Source organism: Gorilla gorilla, chromosome 13 (assembly GCF_029281585.2).
Source record: "Gorilla gorilla gorilla isolate KB3781 chromosome 13, NHGRI_mGorGor1-v2.1_pri, whole genome shotgun sequence".
In the NCBI taxonomy this organism is placed as follows: domain Eukaryota; kingdom Metazoa; phylum Chordata; class Mammalia; order Primates; family Hominidae; genus Gorilla; species Gorilla gorilla.
Window position 1 is genome coordinate 108462832 of NC_073237.2, and position 19605 is coordinate 108482436.

Sequence of the window (19605 nt, forward strand, 5' to 3'; positions counted from 1 at the left end):
ATTTATCACAAATGTTAGACATTAAATACTGGGCACAGCTTGTTTGACGATGTCCTCTTATTTCTACAATTGTTCTTTTAAGTAATGGCATTTGTCTTAGAAATAATCATTGCTCTGATATGGCTACTTATCTCTAAGAGTAAAAAGGACAAATTACGGCAGGGTCTATATTCCTACATATTCACAACTAGCTGTAGGATAGTTATAGCCATATGTATTCTGAGAAGTGCCTCAGAGAGGCCTCATGATCCATTTTTGGGGATTCCTATTGAAGGCAGGAGTTCAAAAGTAACGTGTTTAATTTGTGGATTTAGGCTGACATATCTACTATATTACACATTTCTAAAAGGTAAGTCACCACGTGCTTAACTCTATATTTTTCCCAACACCTAGCTCAAGTGCTGGTACAATCAGTACTCGGTGAACTGAATGAATAAAACAGTGCTATGGGGCTGAATTTCGTGTCCCCCACCCCAAATTCCTACGCTGAAGTCCTAATCCCCAGAATCGCAGAATGTAACCACATTCAGAGACAGACTCTTTAAGGAACTAGGGTAAAATGAGATAATATGAGTAAGCCCTAATCTTTGACTGATGTCCTTATAAGCAGAGATTAGGACACAGACACACTCAGAAGAGCGAGCTTGTAGAAGGCGCAAGGAAAAGACAGCTATCTACAAACCAAGGAAAGGCACTGGAAGAAATCAACACTGCTGACACCTTGATCGTGGCCTGCGAGCCTCCATGAACTGTGAGAAACTCATTTCTGGTGTCTAAGCCACCTAGTCTGTGGGACTTTTTTATGGCAGCCCTAGCAAACTCATACAAACCGTAACTACATTTTTTGTTAGTTTTCTGAAATTTAAAATGTGAAACGACATTTAAAAATTTTTCAGAAGTAGATAAGGCATTTTTACCCTTCATCAGAAACATTCTCACCACTTACTCAATGTCTTTACGTTGCAGTGAGGTATGATCATGTGGCTTTTAGGAGAAAACATAAGCACTCCAATACTGTCTACAGATCTTCAAGATCATAACCTTAGCAGCGCTTGGAAGTCTGAAACTGCAACACCTGGGTGCAATAGAGTGCACTGGACCAAGTCACAGAGACCTGGGCTTCCTTGCTGTTAACTGGAAATTGAACTAGGTGGTCTCTTGGATCACTGCCATGACTTAATGATGGTTATAACCCCTCTGCTGAGTAAATAAGCATTTCACAGTCAATCGAGTTTATAAAAGCCTAATATAGTCATACAGTTATTTTATCTTTTCCTGATAAAAATGCCTCATGTAAAAATACCTATTTATTTTTCTAGTATTTATGGAGACCACAGATTTTACAGATAAGCCAACAAAGATTAGTAGTGATTACCTAATTTTCTATTCCATTCAAAATAAATTCCCACTTCCAGGAGACTAAAATATACAATGAATGCTAAGTCTAGACTTCTGCAATCCAACAATTCTTTAAAGATCTGAGAAGTAAAACGTTTGTCTAAGGAAAAGGAATGTAGCATCAGCTAGTATCTGTGCTACCTTTTTAAAGAGGACACAAATTTGGTTTGAGATCACACCTTGTGTCTCAAAGTGTATGTATACTAATGCCGTAGGGAAGCCAAATACTGAACGAAACTGGAAATAGTGTTCCAACTGTAGTTTGGCACTGCACATATGGGGAGAAAGAGAGAAAGAAAAAGGAGAGTGAGTGTGCAAGCAAGAAAGCATGCCACCATGCCCCTGCGTTACGGGGCGCTGCCAGAGAAGGTGCATCACAGGAAGATTAGGAAAGCACTTTGCTCCTCAAAATGACTTATTCCTAAATGAAGACAGAGACAGTTAATAGATTTTGTGTTTTTCCCATTTTGAACATTGTTTGAATATGTGCTCACTATTCACTAACCATGACACGTTTAGATGGATGGCTATGGAAAAGAAAAGAAAATAGGACATCATTAGAATTACAGGTAAGACAAAGGGAAACCCAAAGTACAGACAAGAACACAGAAAAATTTTAAGAGAGTACAGATGTCATGACATTTATTAAAAGGCATGCTACAATGCTATATTTGTTAGGAAAAGAGATTAGAGATATTAAGTAATAGTCAGCAAATATACAAACTGAACGAAAATGGAATATACTGTAGTGTACAGAAGCTTGAATTAACCATGCACTACGCATTTAGAAAATATGTTTTTTAATATTTTATCTTCTCTTTGCATTTATAACATAATTCACTTCAACAATCACAGAATCCTTTTTTTCCAATGCCACAAACTCTGTTACAAATGAAAGCTGGTACTGCTGCTTATCCAAAATATACAAGACAATTGATGTTTTATATAAAACCACTTTATAAGTTCACTTGTTCCCAAAAACCTTTTTTTCTTTTTTGGCCTTGTTAAAAAAAATGTTGTTACAAATATTTACAGCATTTTCTTCTGTTAGACGAACATTCTTAAAAACTGAAAAGGGGGATTTTGATGAACAGACCACGTAAAACACCAGACAATGTCAGAGGCTCCTAGCTGTGCTATTTTTTTTTTCTTAGATACAGTACTGAAAATGCCCATCAAACTCGTCATCCTAATCCATTCTGTTCACACTGAAACTCACATTTTCTCTAAGTAGTCTATTCAGCAGTAGAAATTGAAAGTAAAGGCCGCTCTGCACTGGGTCTTCTTTCAGAAAGGAGCTTGGGGAAAATGCAAAATGCTTCACAGAGAGGAGTTAAAACCACAACAGTCAGTCTTTGGTCAGAGCAATGAGGTGACATTTTGATGCAAAACTTTGCTTGGTCAGCAATCTTTATAACTGGTACTTTCTGGATATGGGATGAATTTTTAAAAGATCTGGGAAACAACAGTAAGGGGGAAAAAAGGCCAGAGTATGATTTTTTTAATGGCATCAAAAAAATAGCTATTTAAATATTTGTTATTACAACTACTACATAGATCCAAGAAGTGAAAATAATACAACAACAACAAATCAGTTGACAATGCTGATTTAAGCATGCCATAGGCATCTTTCAATTATGACTATGATCACCAAGGTCACTGGACCAGACAAATATCCCTGTTCTCTGGAACATATGCCTCAGGTTACAAAAACTAAGGAAACTACCACAAAGATTTTGAGCAGCTCTATTCTTGGACCTGCACAATGCTCTACAATGAATATTATGTGATAAAGGCAAAAGTGTAACTGAGACTTTATTTATAGTTACAATTCTTTGCTTGGATGAATAGTTGGTGGGACAACATTCTTTTAAAACTATATAGCACATATTTCCTGAAAACCAGAATACTGATACTACTTTAGTCTCAAATAGGAAGAAAAGGTCAATTAAGACTACTGAAGAAGGCACATAAACTTTGGTCCTGTTTTATCTCCCACTATAAAACCCCTCAAACTAAGATTTTAATAATTTTCTATATTTTAAACCACTCACAACTAGCTGTTAAAATTTGCTCTGAAAAAAGACTGCTAATAGTCTTGTAGATAACAACACAACTCTTTTAAAAGACGGCTGAGTTATATTTTCAAATTTTGTGCAATCTAAGTTGTATTTCTTTCAGCACAATAGTAGAGTATTTTGAGTCTGGCAGTTTTGTTCTCATTAACAGATCAAGACAAAGGAGAGGCTAAGAAAAATGCTTTACGCATCGTCACGCTGTCTCTTTTTGGTTTTAAAAATAGCAGTACACATTAGGTTTTCTAAGAGATAGGTGGGGAAAAACACATGTACTTTTGTCAATTTTTTGTCCAAAAATATCTCGTGGGAACAGAAGAGAAACTGCATGACAATATGCTAAACATGTAAGCACTGCTGACTGATGGCACGGAGACATTGAAAAGAACAGAGAGCCAGGTGTGGTGGCTCATGCCTGTAATCCCAGCACTGTGGGGAGGTGGAAGCAGGAGAATCACTTGAGCCCAAGAGTTGGAGACCAGTCTGGGAAACATGGCGAGACCCCTAAAAATAAAATAAAGTAAAATAAAAAGAAATTGAACAGAGGCATTCATAGGAGCCACTTCTCATCAACTAAAACAGAACCCATGATTATCATACTAGGTGGAGCCAAAGAAGGCCTCAATGTCATAAGGGAACAGGCAGGCAGAAATGATATCTCCAAAAACTGAGCTCAGCAACTTTTAACAGTAAATCAGAAACATTACTTCAAATAACTGATTTCAATATTTAGTCTTAAAGAATTTATGGCATTCTGTAAGAGCTGCTGGGTAATTCTGATACTCTCCAGTAAGTATCAATTAAGATACTGGGTCATTTTTCTATTTGTATGTTACACAAAACACATTTTACTGCTATGCAAATTATTCAAATCTCAAAGTAAATCATTTTGGTGTAATTTGCTACTGTTAAATGTGTACTGCTATTTTTTAAAGTCCTGAATATATATACTTTGTGTAGAAGTCAAGACACCTTGAAAAGCGATGACAATACTCCTTAAAAATAAAATAAACTTAAAAATAGGATACTACGGTAGATCAACAGAGAAAAACCATTGCTAGAAGATACTGAATAAATGCATGCCAAAACAGAAATACACAGATCTAGTTTTTCCACCATCCTGATATTTTTTAATCTTTTTTTACAAAAACTATGTCAACACAAATACTGTAGACCTCTATAATTCAAACAGCAAATAGCTTAATATGGACAACATCCATGTGCTACAGCTAATTTTAGACACAAACTGATGGTTTCAAACATGCTATTTTAAAACAAGAACATCCCACATCTCCAAATCTTAATTTGGTTAATTTTGTCAATAAATTAAAATGTATGTAATGTGCATATGTATATACAACTTTAGAAGAGTGTATTTATGTATATACACTTATCTACACACACACACATTCACACACACACACAAACACACCCCTACACAAATCCCTGAAAAGGATTCAAATGTTCTCTCTCAGACTTAAAAGGCCATTCCCTACTTCAAAGTTACATTCAACACCACTATGATCCCCTTTCGTTATTAGCAACTTTGCTACACTTATGCTGAATGTTATGAGAATCATGAATTAATAAATTACACAGTAATTCCTAACTTAAAGTAAATGAAATAATCCAATTTAACATGGCACTGAAAATTATAATAGTGCCTGTGTGGAAGGAAAAAAAAAAGCAAGTTTTGGGAGATTTTGCAAAGAAATTTTTTTCCTCCTTCATATACCCCTTGTGTCTAGGTCAAAATTTATTTCATAAGTAAAAAAACAAAAAACAAAAAACTCCCACAACTACATACATGATTATATCTATCTATTCAGCCAAACTGATCCATTTGAAAAGTCTTAACTTAGTATCCCTCCTTTCTATTCTACCAACTAAGTGTTGCTTAGTGGTGAGTGAATTCTGCTTTTTAAACAATTTGTATCATCTCTTGCAGTCTCTATTTTTTGGTAAAATTTCTTCTGTAAAAACCTCCCTGTGTTCAAATTAATCACTGGAATACAGCAAAGAGATTGAGATTTTCTTAATTTTTACTTTTAAGAGAAGGGGTCACACTATGTTCCAGGGCTGGAGTGAAGTGGCTATTCACAAACGTGATCACAGCGCACTGCAGCCTTGAACTCCTGGGCTCAAGTGATCCTCCTGCCTGTAGCCTCCTGCCTACAGGCTCAGCCTGTAGCTGGGACTACAGGCGCACAGGCGCACACCACCATGCCCAGCAAGATATTCTTTATTCTTTTAAAAGTTGAGATGAGACACTTTGAGAATCTGAAAAGTGTAAAAGGGGTAGACAAAAAAATGACCCTTTTGACAAATCCTGCTTTAAAAAATTCTGATCAACAATTGAAGAAATAATAGCAAAGTTTCTTATTAAAAAGAAACAATTTTACATTATACAATCACTGAAGCAACATTAAAATGTACTCTTACATTCAATGGAAAAGAGAGAGACAGAGTATGAGAAATAACCCACCTTCTCATACTCCAAATACGTGGGTACTCAGTAATGAAGTCACATTAACAAAGAAAAGCAAGTTCTCGCTTGAGGACTGAGAAAAACCAAGTAATCCTGAGACAAATTCTGATGGGTGAAAAAGATGAAACTGAGATTGCACTCTACAGCCCCAAATTGATATGCAATAACCCCTATCAGTCACAATGTAAAGAGGCCTACAGGTGTGCACTGAATTATTCCCAAAACCATTCACCCTTCCCCACACCGTCTCTGCACCAAGCACCAAAAATTTGATAAAAACTATTACTTATTGAAAACCACTTAAAATTGCAATGGAAAAAATTTTAAATCCTTACCAAAACAGAGAAAGAAAAAACAAAATGCTTACCAAGCCCACAATATAGCTTTCAAGATATTTAGATTAAACTCTAACCTATTGTATCTTAAGCACATAATAAGGCACATAATAAGAAATTAAGTAAATACACAGTAATTCTGAGTAAGTATTAGAGATTATAGTGGTACAAAAAACCCTTGAGATTAATTTTTTTCTAAAAGAAGACCTTACCAAAAATAACTTTTAAAAAATCTGTCAAACCATATGATAGACCTGAATATTTTCCTTAAGACTGTAAACTTTTTTCTGAAAACAATTATAAAAAAGTAGTTTATAAGTAGGATTATTTTTCTTTAAAATTTTCCAAGATCATATTACTTGACAAATAAGTGTCATTTTGAAATTTAAAACATGATTTTTTCCTAATAAAATTATTAGTTATTCTGACATCTTCTTAACAGATCTTAGTTGGATTCCAATTAATTTCCCTGGGGACAGCTGAGACACTGCATTTTTCCAAATAGTCTTAAAAAGTTAAAGATAGGCATTATTTAAAGGAGTGTCTTACAGTGAAAAAAAGAAATCATTCAAAGAAAACATGCAGGTTTATAAATCTGCTTCCAACACAACTCAATGTATTTATGCATAATAACCATCAATATATGGCAAAGATCTGATGTACTTTATAAGTGAATATAATTTCCTACAAGGGTCAGACTTCTGATTCATAAGGTTAATAACTTGGTCATAAGTGATTTAAATTACTTACATCAAGTAATTTCAGAAGTCTGTGTTTAAATTTTTTAAAAGTACAAATGAGTTTAGAAATGTTGTATAAGGCTGATCTGGACCCAAACTAAAACAACGTTAATCCTCTTCAAATCTAATTTAATATAGGGAATAAGATTATTGAAAAAAAATTTTTTTCCTGATTTTCTTTTTCCTGAAGGTTATTTTTGTAGAACCCATGGTAAAAAGGGAAAAGAAACCTTTGACTGGCTGGGGCAGGGGGAATACAAAAAAAAAAATCCCTTGATTTTTAAAATATACTTGAATATCAAACTCAGAAAGTTATTTTTGTGAAAGAGGCAAAATTGGTCTTGAGCTGCTTCAGTCTATGTCTGAAGGTTTTACTGAAATTATGGTCCAGTTTTAGGAGAAAAATTCACAGAAAAGTCAGATTGTAGATTTTGAGAAGGAAACTCTGAGGTGGTGATTTTCTCCAAGGTCATGGTTATGAAGCTCAATGAGGGCCTGAATTGCTTCTTCCACAGATCCCAATTGAATGAGCGCCATTTTGCGATCTTTCCTGAAAATGGTATAAGAAATACAGAAAGTATTTAGAATGAATTTTGCTTCCAAACTCCTTCCTCCACCAGAAGACTTCACTGAACTACCTTTAAAATTTGCATACCATATTAAATAATTTTAATGTATTTCTTGAAAGCAAAGACTTACTGAAAGAATTTAAAAGCCTTCACTGAACATCCAGCTTCTATGAAAAGGTTCTTCAGATCATCCACTGTAACAGAAGGGCTGTGAAAACATCAGAGGGAGTCAACTACCTGGGCCGCATTCTCAAGTGAAGCAGATTAACTCTTGCAATCATCAAATCTCTAGAGTACATTTCAAACAGAATTATTAAGCCATATGACAAAGACTTGATTTGGAAGTTCCCTGAAAGATGTTCAAAAACTGACATGTATCCTCAAGCAATGGAATTTTGTCTCAATCCTTGCAGAAGACATGTGCAGGTATATAAAGGGCAAGAAAAATCTTTCTATATTCTTTTTTCTTTTAATGCAGCTGTGCCTGGAATCTATATTTATTCTTATTAGTCATACCACTGGCTTTAGTAATCAACTGTAGTACTTCCAAAGTTTCCTAGCTCCGACTTGTCTGCTACAGTCTGGAGTTCCTCATTTTCAACTGTTTGCAGGGTAATTCTGAATGTGTGTATGTGGCTGTCAGGCTCTAAGGTGGCCCCCAATTACTCTTGCCTGCTCATATTCATGCCCTTGTTTATTCCCCTCCCATAGAAAACACAGGTATCCTCTGTAAACACTTTGGATACTGTAGAAATGACAATGTGTGACTTTTGAAGCTGAGAGACATTGTGGTTTCTACTATGTCCTCTCCTGAATCATTAGCTTTGGAAGGACACCGTGAAGACACTATGGAGAAGTCCTCATGACAAGGAACTGGGGCCTTCGGTCAACAAACAGGCACATGACTAAGCCATTTTGGAAATGGATCCTCTACCTCCAGTTAAAACCTTCAGATGACCACATCCTTGCCTTGCATCGTGATTACAACCTTATGACAGACTCAGCCAAAGCCACCCAGCTAAGCCACTTCCAGATTCCTGACTCACAGTAACAATGAGATAATAAACATTTACTGCTGTGTTAAGCTGTGAAGTCAGGGGTGGTCTGTTATACAGCCATACATAACTAATATAGTGGTCTATCACGTGACAGTCAACTGACTAAAAGTAGATTCATCTCACAACTGCCAACAAGGACAGTATAGCAGAACAATCATTAGCTCTGTAGGAAGACAGACCTGGGTTCACATTCTATTCCTCACTCACTTGTATATCACTTTAAGTAAATTATTTAACCTAAGTCTCAGTTTCATTAATACAATGAAAATACTGACCTTACTTCAAAGGTTATTATGGATAATAATGCCAACAACAACATAGAATAGTGGATACCAGGAGCTGGGTGTTAGGAGGAAAAAGGTGGTTACTGCTTAATGGGTACAGAGTTTCAGTTTGGGATGATGAAAAGGTTCTACAGATGGACAGAGGTGACGGTCACACAATAATGTGTAAAGCAATTAATGTGAATGTATACTGGACTGTACACTTAAAAATAGTTAAAAGTATAATTTTTACATTACGTGTATTTTATCACAATTTTTTTAAAAAAGGTTGTTGTGGAGATTAAATGAGGCAACATGTGTAAAGCACCAGTACAGTACCTAGAACTTGGAAGAATATTAATATCCTTTCTTCTTCTTCCTACATGTCCTATGTAGGTTGCAACTGGAGCCCAGCTCCTGCGTGATGTGGTATATTTAAAAAGCTAACAGAGCTAGGCACAGTCGTTCATGTCTCTAATCCCAACACTTTGGGAGGCAGACTGCTTGAGCTCAGAAGTTAGAGATCTGCCTGGGCAGATGGTGAAACCCTGTCTCTACAAAAAAATACAAAAAATTAGCTGGGCATGCCGACACCTGTAGTCCCAGCTACTTGGAAAGCTGAGGTGGGAAGACCACTTGAGATTGGGAGGCAGAGGATGCAGTGAGCTGAGATCACACCACTGCACTACAGCCTGGGCAACAGAGGGAGACCCTGTCTCAAAAAAACATATATTAATTTAAAAAAATTAAAAGCTAATGATGACAGGTGCCTGCCTCAGTATCTAATTGTTGTCCATTTACCCTACACTCCACAGTAATGAGCTGCTAAATTTCTCGGTCCATATCATCTACTTGATTACTTTTTTTTTTTTCCTTGACTCTACCAGTTTCCCGGCTGGTATGAGGTTTGATCCACTGCCCAACTTGGATTCAAGGTTTCTCCATGCAGCCTAACTGGAGACCAGCAGGGAGGCCGGATATTCAGCATTCTTCTGAGTAATTATTCTCTATTACTATTCACTTCCCATTCTCATTCTCAATAATGTTCCAGACTTCACCCCTCTCTATACCCTCAAGTTTTTAAATTTTTACACACATACACACACATCCCCCACAGCTTTTATCTCTTTTCCAAAGCTTATAGTCCCTTTTATGTATTAGTTCAAATTATACAAAACTGCCATTTTTTTAACAATTTCCAAAGTCCATGAACAAAACTGCCATTTTTGTAGACTAAGGACTTCAACAATTAGGACAGAGATAGCCAGATATTTTCTTTAAAGGGCCAGACAGTAAATATCTTAGGCTGTATGGGCCATATTGTCTCTGCTGCAACTAATCAGCTTTGCTGTTGTAACTCAAAAGCAGCCATAAGTAACACGTAAGTGAATGGGTACAGCTATATTACACGAAACTTTATAAAAGGCGAATTTTGAATTTTATATAATTTTCTCACATCACAAAATATTTTGCTTCCATTTTAAAATGTAAAAATCATTCTTAGCTCATAGGCCATACAAAAACAGCCATAGGCTACAGGTTGTCAATCCCTGAGTTTGAAGATAACTAAAGCACACATACAACACTGGTTAACAGAGAGACCTCTACAGTGGCTACAGGAAAATAACTTTTAGCTTTTAAGTAATTACCATATCTATGGCTTTACAGCTTGTAGATAAAAAGTATGAAATCCATTTTTACCAAATTCTTAGATACACAATTTGATTTTGCCATATTGGTTAACGTAAGAGTCATTACTTCTACAAACAGATGGACAAATACGTGCCAATGGAATACTTCTGCCTAGAATTTTTTTTATGACCTTTGATCACTGAAAAATAACTAGTTGTGAATTCTCTATTTGGAAAGAAAATTTTAAAACAGGTATCTTTCTATTTTAGAGTGTAGGATTGGAGATAACCTTCTGAAGGCATGATGGCAAATAAATTATCTTATCAGAAACTGTTGACCAGGACAACTGCTAGGTTAGAACAATTTCAGAGGTTTTAACCTCTCCCACATCACATATTGTAGATTATTAGTCACCTAAGTGATTAATAACTTATTAGGTACATACGGAATGTTGGAAAGATGCAGAGTGGCTGATGGTGGAAAGATATTCTGGAAGTTTTTAGAGCCCGGCTTTTTAAAGCGATGCAAAGGACTATTGCTGAAATCCTTAGTCAGACCTTGGTCTTCTTGTCCCTCTCGAGGAAGCTGTACTGCTTGATGTTTGGACAGTGTAGCACGAAGCACTTTCCCATAAAGTCTCTGACCACTTAGATGGTTCATTGCTAGTGCATGGGAAGAAAATTTTAAAGTTTGGGTATTAGGATAGATTTCTCAGTAGTATCTGACAACATTATCATAAATTATTTTTATGTAGTTATTTAAAACTGTATTATCAGTTTGAGGGTGAAAAGGGTTTCAAAATCCAAAAACCCTCAAGGAAATATATTAAATGACTTCATTTCACTATAACAAAAGCAATTTAAAACAAACAAAAAATATTTTCTGAGCAGAGTGCTATGAAGTTTCAGAGTGCCTGCAACATAGTAAGTATTCATGAAATGGTTACTGAATATATTAGTTTTATCTCAAGCAGGGCATTTTTATAAGAAATTTTGAGTAATACTTCACAGCTTTTATAACAGTGAAGCCATGAACCCTTTCTTGTATCATCATTACAAAGTTTGCCCAAACTTTTAAGCCACTCAGTGGTTACAGAAAACTTAATTTGGAAGGAAAATAAATAAATAAAATGAAATAAAACAAATCATGCTTATTAAACTTAATGGAAAAACCCTAGGGTCAAAGCTCTAGAAATTAACAATATGTTCAAGTAGACAAATGAACTTCAGACTTAAAAGAGTGATGAATATTTTTTAACCTTAACATACAGACAGATGCAAATAATAATGAAGGCATTATCACAAGGAGGTGTTCTTTTGTAAAATCATATTCCTACTAGCTGTATTTTGAAGGAAAATTCACACACAAAAGGGGCAAGTTCGCATTATTATTAATAATTATTAATCATTAGTACCTAGCTGAGCTTGATTTGCATCTGCCATCTGAACCAAGGCATTTTCTTTCTTATTAAACATAATCTTCACTCGATGTACATCACCATAGACTCCTAATTAAAACAAAACAAAACACTGTGTTTAACGTCTGATTGTGTTGTGCTTAATTAATTTTACTAATATACTTAAAGAAGGCATTTCTTATACTATATACCCTCCCTTGGCAATTCCATACATACACCTGCAAATTTTTATCTCTTCCAAAGTTCCAGATCTATTCATGTACTTACTCTTTTTCACTTGGACGTCCCATCAACACTCTAAACTTATTATGTCCCAAAATGATTCATCCCCCCTTTCCTCTCCCCACTCCCAGTGCTCACTAAAGCTGTAGATAAATACCATCATTCACACAGTTGCTCCAGTCAGACACCTGGGAGTCATCTTTTGACTTCTTCCTTTCCTCAAACCCTGACACCCACCCAATCAATCACCAGCACCCATTGATTCTATGGTCTAAATATCTCTCATATTTGTCCACCTCTCCCAATCCTCGCTACCATCAAAGCTATCAACACCATTTCACACTGGGACAATTAGGACAACCTAATTGATCCTAACTGATCTTATTACCCTCGATTTTTCTACCCTAGTGTTCCCCAAAGTGGGTCCCATATCCTAAAGGATGGGTAAAGTGATTCACTGGGGTATGGAAAGATAATAATCAAACTCTTATCTATACTAATCTGTTTATATAAACCAATATTAAAAAACTACAGTTTTTGAATTTTTAATATATAGATAAAATTAAAGCCAACAGGTTCTACGAAGTCAATTCCAGTCTCACTCGATTTTTTCATCCAGTGTATTACAATATATTTCAGTTTATGTGCTACAGAGTATCATCAATATTATAAAAATAAGATCTTTCAGCAGAGCACAGTGGCTCACACCTATAATCCCAGCACTTTGGGAGGCCGAGGTGGGTGGATCACTTGAGGTCAGGAATTCGAGACCAGCCTGGCCAACATGGGGAAACCCCGTCTCTACCAAAAAATACAAAAATTAGTCAGGCCTGGTGGCGCACACCTGTAGTCCCAGCTACTTGGGAGGCTAAGGTGGGAAAATTGCTTGAACCTGGGAGGTAGAGGTTGCAGTGAGCCAAGATTGTGCCACTGCACCCCAGCCTGGGCAACAGAATAAGACCCTGTCTCGAAAAAAAAAAAAAAAAAAACTTTCAATAGTTACATCATTATCATACTAATGGCACTTTAAAAATTTAAAATGGAGACAAGTATTCCGAATTTGCTACCTTTCTCAGAAATAACACGATGGTGATGTAACTATTCTTTAAAAACTAAACATATACAATTTGTTTTGCAAAATGTGGGTGTTTATTTTTTGTAGAGATGGGGTCTTACTATCTGGCCCAGGTTGGTCTCAAACAATCTGATCCTCCTGCCTTGGCCTCCCAAAGTGTTGGGATTACAGGCATGAGCTGCTGCACCCAGCCGTTTTTTAAATGAGTGAGAAATTAACTACTTTTGGTATGAAACATGCTTTGGCTAGAAAAGAGTCATTAAAATGTATTATTAATACTTGATTTTATTACTGAAAATTACATGCATCAATCATTAATAAAAACTTTTATAGTGACTGCATATGAGCATGAGGAATTTCTCTCGGGCGTTGAAAATTTTCTAAAACTGGACTGTGGTGATGGCCACACAACTGTGAATTTACAAAAATCTTGAGTTGTAAACCCAAAGCAGGTAAACTGTATGGTTGTAAATTACATCTGAAAAAATTCCATTAAAAAAAACCTATCAGCCTGGTGTTGTGGCTTGCACTTATAATCCCAGCTACTTGGAAGGCTGAGGGAAGACGACTGCTTGAGCCCAAGAGTTTGAGACTACAGTGAGCTATGATCACACCACTGCACTCCAGCCTGGGAAACAGTGAGACCCTGTCTCTAAAACTATCACATTCAAAAAATTTGGAAACAGTTTTCTATCTTATTTTAAAAATCTTACAAATGAAGCCTATCAGTGAGTTTTAACTCTATTTGTTAGACATATTCAAATACAACAGTTTTCAAGATCCACTGATTTAAGGGGAAAAAAATCTAACTTTTATAGATAAAACATGACAAAAATTGGTGGATTACATGAAAAAAATAATGAAACAATTATTGAAGTACAGCAACAATGAAACCCCTGCATTTAGATTATATATATTTATGATTTATCTTCTTCAGCTATGACAACCATTAAAATCAAGTAGTGAAATAATCTACCCTTGGATTACTGAATCAAAATGAAAACAAGGATTTTTAGTAATATCAAAGCATATTAATCATACTGCTCATTAGATGTTAATCATGTTTTATGGAAAAATAAACTGTCATTAATAAAAATCTTTAAAATAGTAAATATTGCTTATTTCATTGTTCTCATACTTCTATGCTGTTCGAAAGTTTGGAGACTATTTTTAAAACCTGAATCGCATTATACCACTCTCTTGCCTTAAAATTATTCAATGGCTTCCGATTGTTCTTAGGTAAAAACCAAATTCCTTAACAAAGCTTTTAACAGCTCTTCACGATTTTGACCCTACGCAGCTGTCCACCTTCACCAGGTCTCCATTATGCTTGCCTAGGCTCACCACTGGGCTTCCTTCACTTCCATGCACCAGGACCCATCTCTCCCCTCTCCCCTCCCCTGTGAAGACATTGCCCTCCCTTTCTGCCTGGCTGATTCTTACTCATGTTTAACAAGTCAGCTTAACTATCATTTCTATTGAGTCCCTCTGCTAGGTTAGGTCTCCCTGCGTTACACTCCCTTTACAAAACCTATATTTCCCATACTATAAATCATCATTGTAATTATTTACTAAGTCTTATTCACTGTTTTATCCTCAGTGTCAGCACAATACTTGGCACACAGAAGTAATCAATACATATTACTAAAAAAGTGAAATGTGCTCAACTCATACCTGTAGACAATATTAAAATAGCAAAAATGAACTTACCAAATAGGATAAAAAGCCCATGTGGTGTGATAAGCTGTAAAGGGTAACACAAAGTTAAGTGTCTGACAATTTAAGTAAAAATTGAAAATAAGTTTATTTATACTGTAATGGCAGTTGATTTTATTTTAAAGCATGGTTTTATATGCTTCTTCTGTATATACTAGTGATGAATTTTAATAGAAGTTCTTAAAACAAACTTAAGCATTTTAATTTGAATACAACCCTGGATCAGAAGCTACCATGGCTAGGCATGGTGGCTCACACCTGTAATCCCAGCACTTTGGCAGGCTGAGGTGTGTGTCGCTTGAGCCCAGGAGCTTGAGACCAGCCTGGGCAACATAGCAAGTTCCTGTTTCTACAAAAGAATTAAAAAAAAAAAATTAGCCAGGCGTGGTAGTGGGCACCTGTAGTCCTAGCTACCTGAGAGCCTGAGGTGGGAGGATCACTTGAGCCCAGGAAGCAGAGGCCACAGTGAGTGAATGCAGCACCACACTGAAGCCTGAGTAACAGAGTAAAATCCTTTCTGAAAAGAAAAGAGGAGAGGGGAGGGGAGGGGAGGGGAGGGGAGGGGAGGGGAGGGGAGGGGAGGGGAGGGGAGGGGAGGGGAGGGGAGGGGAGAGGAGGGGAGGGGAGGGGAGGGGAGGGGAGGGGAGAGGAGAGGAGAGGAAAAGAAAAGAAAAGAAAAAAAAAGAAAAAAAAAGAAAGAAAGAAAGAAAGAAAGAAAAAAGTGCTACTATACCTTCTCCTGAAAGACTATTTACATATAATACTTTTCAACTCACATCAGGATTGAGATTTGTGACGAGTAGAACAGAATTTCCTGGTATACCACTAGCCCCAGGAATGGCCATCCTTCCAGTGACAGCAGAGGAGGTGATTGTGAGAGGACCAAGAGCTCCAGGAACAGCTGGAACTGATAGACCTTTTAAAAATACCAAAAGCATTTCATATTCTAATTATTTGAAGAACTGTAACACTTGATACAATTTAAGTAAATAAAGAGGAAAGGAAAAATACAGAAAGAAAATGTGTCAAGGCTACCATAAAGATACTGAAGGCCAGTTTTCTGCCCTACAGAGTCTGTCTGCAAGCTGAGCTCCTCATCTATTGACATTACTATACTTAGTGCTCTATTATCCACACAGTACTCTGCAGAGTAACTGAACTCACTGGGCCTAATGCTATTGGGCTTTTCAGAGGGTCTATCAACTACAAACACTCCCTCTGTTTCTTACAATAGATATATCCTAACACCCTTCTATCAAGTGTATATGCTTTTCATACTGACTTCTACCATAAAATCAGATATGTATTTTTTTAAAGTCCTTCAGCAGAAGTCAAAAACATGCATGCTAGGTAGTGCTATATGACATTTTATATGGGAAAAACATTTTGTGACTGTATAAAATGCTATATTAAATATTATTCTGACCAAAATAGATATTTACAGAATTCAATATTCTTTTGTAGCAGAAATGTTCTGAGCTCTCTACTTCTCTAGGTACTATGGAAATCCTGAAAGCTCAGTAACACCAGAATACTGACACTATACTTAAAACAGCACACTTTCCCACTATTTTGTGTTCTCAGCTTAAAACCTGTCTAAGGTAAAACCTCTAGTTTATGCAAAATGAACCAATTCCTTAATTTAATGACTCTTTAAAATAAACAGTCTGACCACTTCACCACAAATCATGTAATTAAATTATAATATATTTTACATTCAGCCTATTCTGCTTGATAATCTAAGGTCATAACTACCATCATCCATACTGCTGAATTTTAAAACTGTGCAGACCACATTCTCAGGCTGAATACTACTGCACGAAATCAATAGCCTTCACATGACATATTCCCATGCCCCTCCAGTCCAACCCTGACTTTTGCATAACTTTTGCTGTTTGTATGTCTGTTATTCATGAGCTAAGAGCACAGTTGAGCTACACTGTAGGGTGTGTGTGTGTGTGTGTGTGTGTATCTTCTATCAGCTTAAAAGTCTTATCAAGTCAGAAGCCCTCTTTTATTCACTTTTCATCTTTCTTATTATTAATTAATATTTATATATAGAGTATATCTAAAAGAAATATCCAAAATGAGGGAAAATATATCAAAATGTCCACCAACTGTTAAACCTTGAGGAGCTTCAAATAAATAAAACTATGTTTTTAACATAATAGGTAGAATATTCACTTAATTAAACATATGTTGATATACTAAAAACCACCAAGATGGTAAAATTTAAAACCTCAACCTTCATATCACTCTTTCTGTTAACTCCATCCTCTCCATCAAAAAGAGAGTAGTTATTGGCCAGGTGCAGTGGCTCACCCTTTAATCCCAGCACTTTGGGAGGCTGAGGCAGGCTAATCACTAGAGGCCAGGAGTTTGAGACCAGCCTAGCCAACATGGCGAAACCCCACCTCTACTAAAAATACAAAAATTAGCTGGGCGTGGTGACATGCACTTCTAGTCCCAGCTACTCAGAAGGCTGAGGCATGAGAATCATTTGAACCCAGGAAGTGGAGGTTGCAGTAAGCCAAGATTGCACCACTGCATTCCAGCCTGGGCAACAGAGTGAGCTATCTGTCTCACAACAACAACAACAAAAAAGAGAGAGAGAGAGAGAGAGTAGTTAAAATTCCCAGAATTCAAAGGTTAGAATATAAAGATTACTGCCAGAAAGCAGCTATGTTGCAATTTAAAATGTAGTTACAGTCATGAATCAGTTTAAGTTGGAAATATGTGGAGTAGGCTTACCACTCTGTCATTCCCCTAATCACCAACCTCAGTGTTTTCTTTAGACACCAGAGATAAAACCATAAAGTAATATTTTCTCTTTTCCTTAAATTATAATCAAATTCATTTTGTTTACTATTTTGAAAATAATGGGAATCATTATCAAAGTATTAATCAACTCCTATCTCTTAATTACCTCCATTAGCTAAAGAGACAAAATATACATCCCCTGAAATAAACAGCATGCATACCCCTCTATCGTAATCTTCAAAACCCATTAATGACAAAAGGTTTTCCAAAGATGAATAGTGAATGTATAGTATGACTGCATATTATTTGTTGAGTACTGTCAAAGGCATTGAAGGCCCAGAGATAAGACAGGTCTGTTCAACACATAATTGATAAGTTTATCAGTAAAGACAGAGCAGCTTATACATTTTATATAACAACTGGAAAGGCAAATCTAAGGTTATTTAATGTAGTTAGCCTATAGTTATTTGTGCCAAAAGCAAACATAAATGATGCAGAACACATACTGATTACTGGAATTAAAAATAGGACCAGAGAGAATAATTTGTAAATAACAAGGAAGCTATATATCATACAAATCACTACACTTCTACAGCTGATATGCATAATGCTTTACGGTAAATTCTTCAAATATGATAACATTCTTCATCTTGGTAAGTTCCTAGAAAATATACAACTTCATTAAAAGTCATTTCAAATCCAACTTAAAAGAATCACCTGTAGCTTGAGGAAATCCAATGGCTGGGGCAAATCCAGCAGCCCCTGCATATGGTGAAGAAATTATACCTGGTGCACCTAATGGGAAAGAGAAGCTAAAGTAAACACACTACCTTCTATAAATATCGTTATCAAAGCAATATAAAATGGCTCTATGAAAGTATATTACTAACAAAGAGATTCTGTTACGGAGTAAAGATCTGTTCAACAAGTGATCTTTAACGTATAAAAAGAGCCTCTGCCACTTCCAAAGGCTAACCCCTTTCAATTGGGTTCAAGGACCAAGAGTACAGTTTAGCTATGATTTAGTTTTGGACTAGCCTGAGATTCTTTCTCTTATTTAGAGCAATATTTCATAATGAAAAATCAGTTACTTACTAAATGTTATGAAATCTGTATCTGTGGGGTAACTATGCTGATTTAAAAAAAAATGAGTTAAAATCCTTGCCTTTGAGAGGCTTACAAACTAAAAGTACGAATTACAGGAGATTCATGATGAGGGTCGAAAGGTACAAATTCAAATATATTACAACTGGAATAAGAAGTGATCACAGAGGATTCACTGTGACTGGTCAGAGAAGTTTTCACTGGAGGTAAAACCTGAGCCAGATATTATGTAATTGAAGAAGTATAGTACTTAGTGTGTACTAAATGCTAAACAAATGCTGGTCTTCTCTTTCCTTTAAGAAGCCTGTTGACTGTATATCATCAACAAAAACGGGAGTTAGTTCCAATGGAGAGTCAGTTTTAGCAGACAAATGATTAATTTGGTTTGGGGGAACATCAAATTTAAGATGATGATGAGATATTCAAATAGAAATGGCCAAAAGTGGAAATAAGGGAGCAAACTCAGATTATTGTAAGTAAACACATAATTTTGTGAATTACCTGTGTAGAAATAAATGTGAAAGCCATACAAATGAGAGCTCCACTTAAAAAGAGCACAAGACAAGAAATGAAGAAGGCTAAAGATACAGCCTGGGGGTATAGGTACACTTAAGCAATAGAAGGAAAGGGAATATCCTACAGAAAAGAGGAAGAGACTAGCCCAGAAACAGGAAAAAAACAAGGAATTATAGTACCTCAGAATCTAGAGGAATAGTTTCAAAAGGGGGATGGGGAGGACCTTCAATATAGGGC

General features: G+C 36.0%; 1 protein-coding gene across 16 annotated transcripts in view; it reads right to left on the reverse strand.

Moving 5' to 3' along the window:
• Positions 1 to 2181: 2181 nt before the first annotated feature.
• The window catches only part of PTBP3 (polypyrimidine tract binding protein 3), a 114723-nt gene continuing 97299 nt past the window's right edge, over positions 2182 to 19605 (reverse strand). For 13 of the 16 annotated variants that reach the window (XM_031014576.3, XM_031014575.3, XM_055350410.2 and 10 more), the window contains 7 exons: positions 18466 to 18543; positions 15765 to 15904; positions 14983 to 15016; positions 11973 to 12065; positions 11004 to 11220; positions 7736 to 7813; positions 2182 to 7586 (listed from right to left, as the gene is read on the reverse strand). In XM_031014576.3, coding sequence (XP_030870436.1) covers positions 7454 to 7586; positions 7736 to 7813; positions 11004 to 11220; positions 11973 to 12065; positions 14983 to 15016; positions 15765 to 15904; positions 18466 to 18543 — 773 coding nt within the window. In that variant the 3' untranslated portion in view covers positions 2182 to 7453. The remainder of the gene's footprint in view (positions 7587 to 7735; positions 7814 to 11003; positions 11221 to 11972; positions 12066 to 14982; positions 15017 to 15764; positions 15905 to 18465; positions 18544 to 19605) is intronic. The other 3 variants (XR_008668363.2, XR_008668362.2, XR_008668361.2) reach the window with 1 other exon arrangement.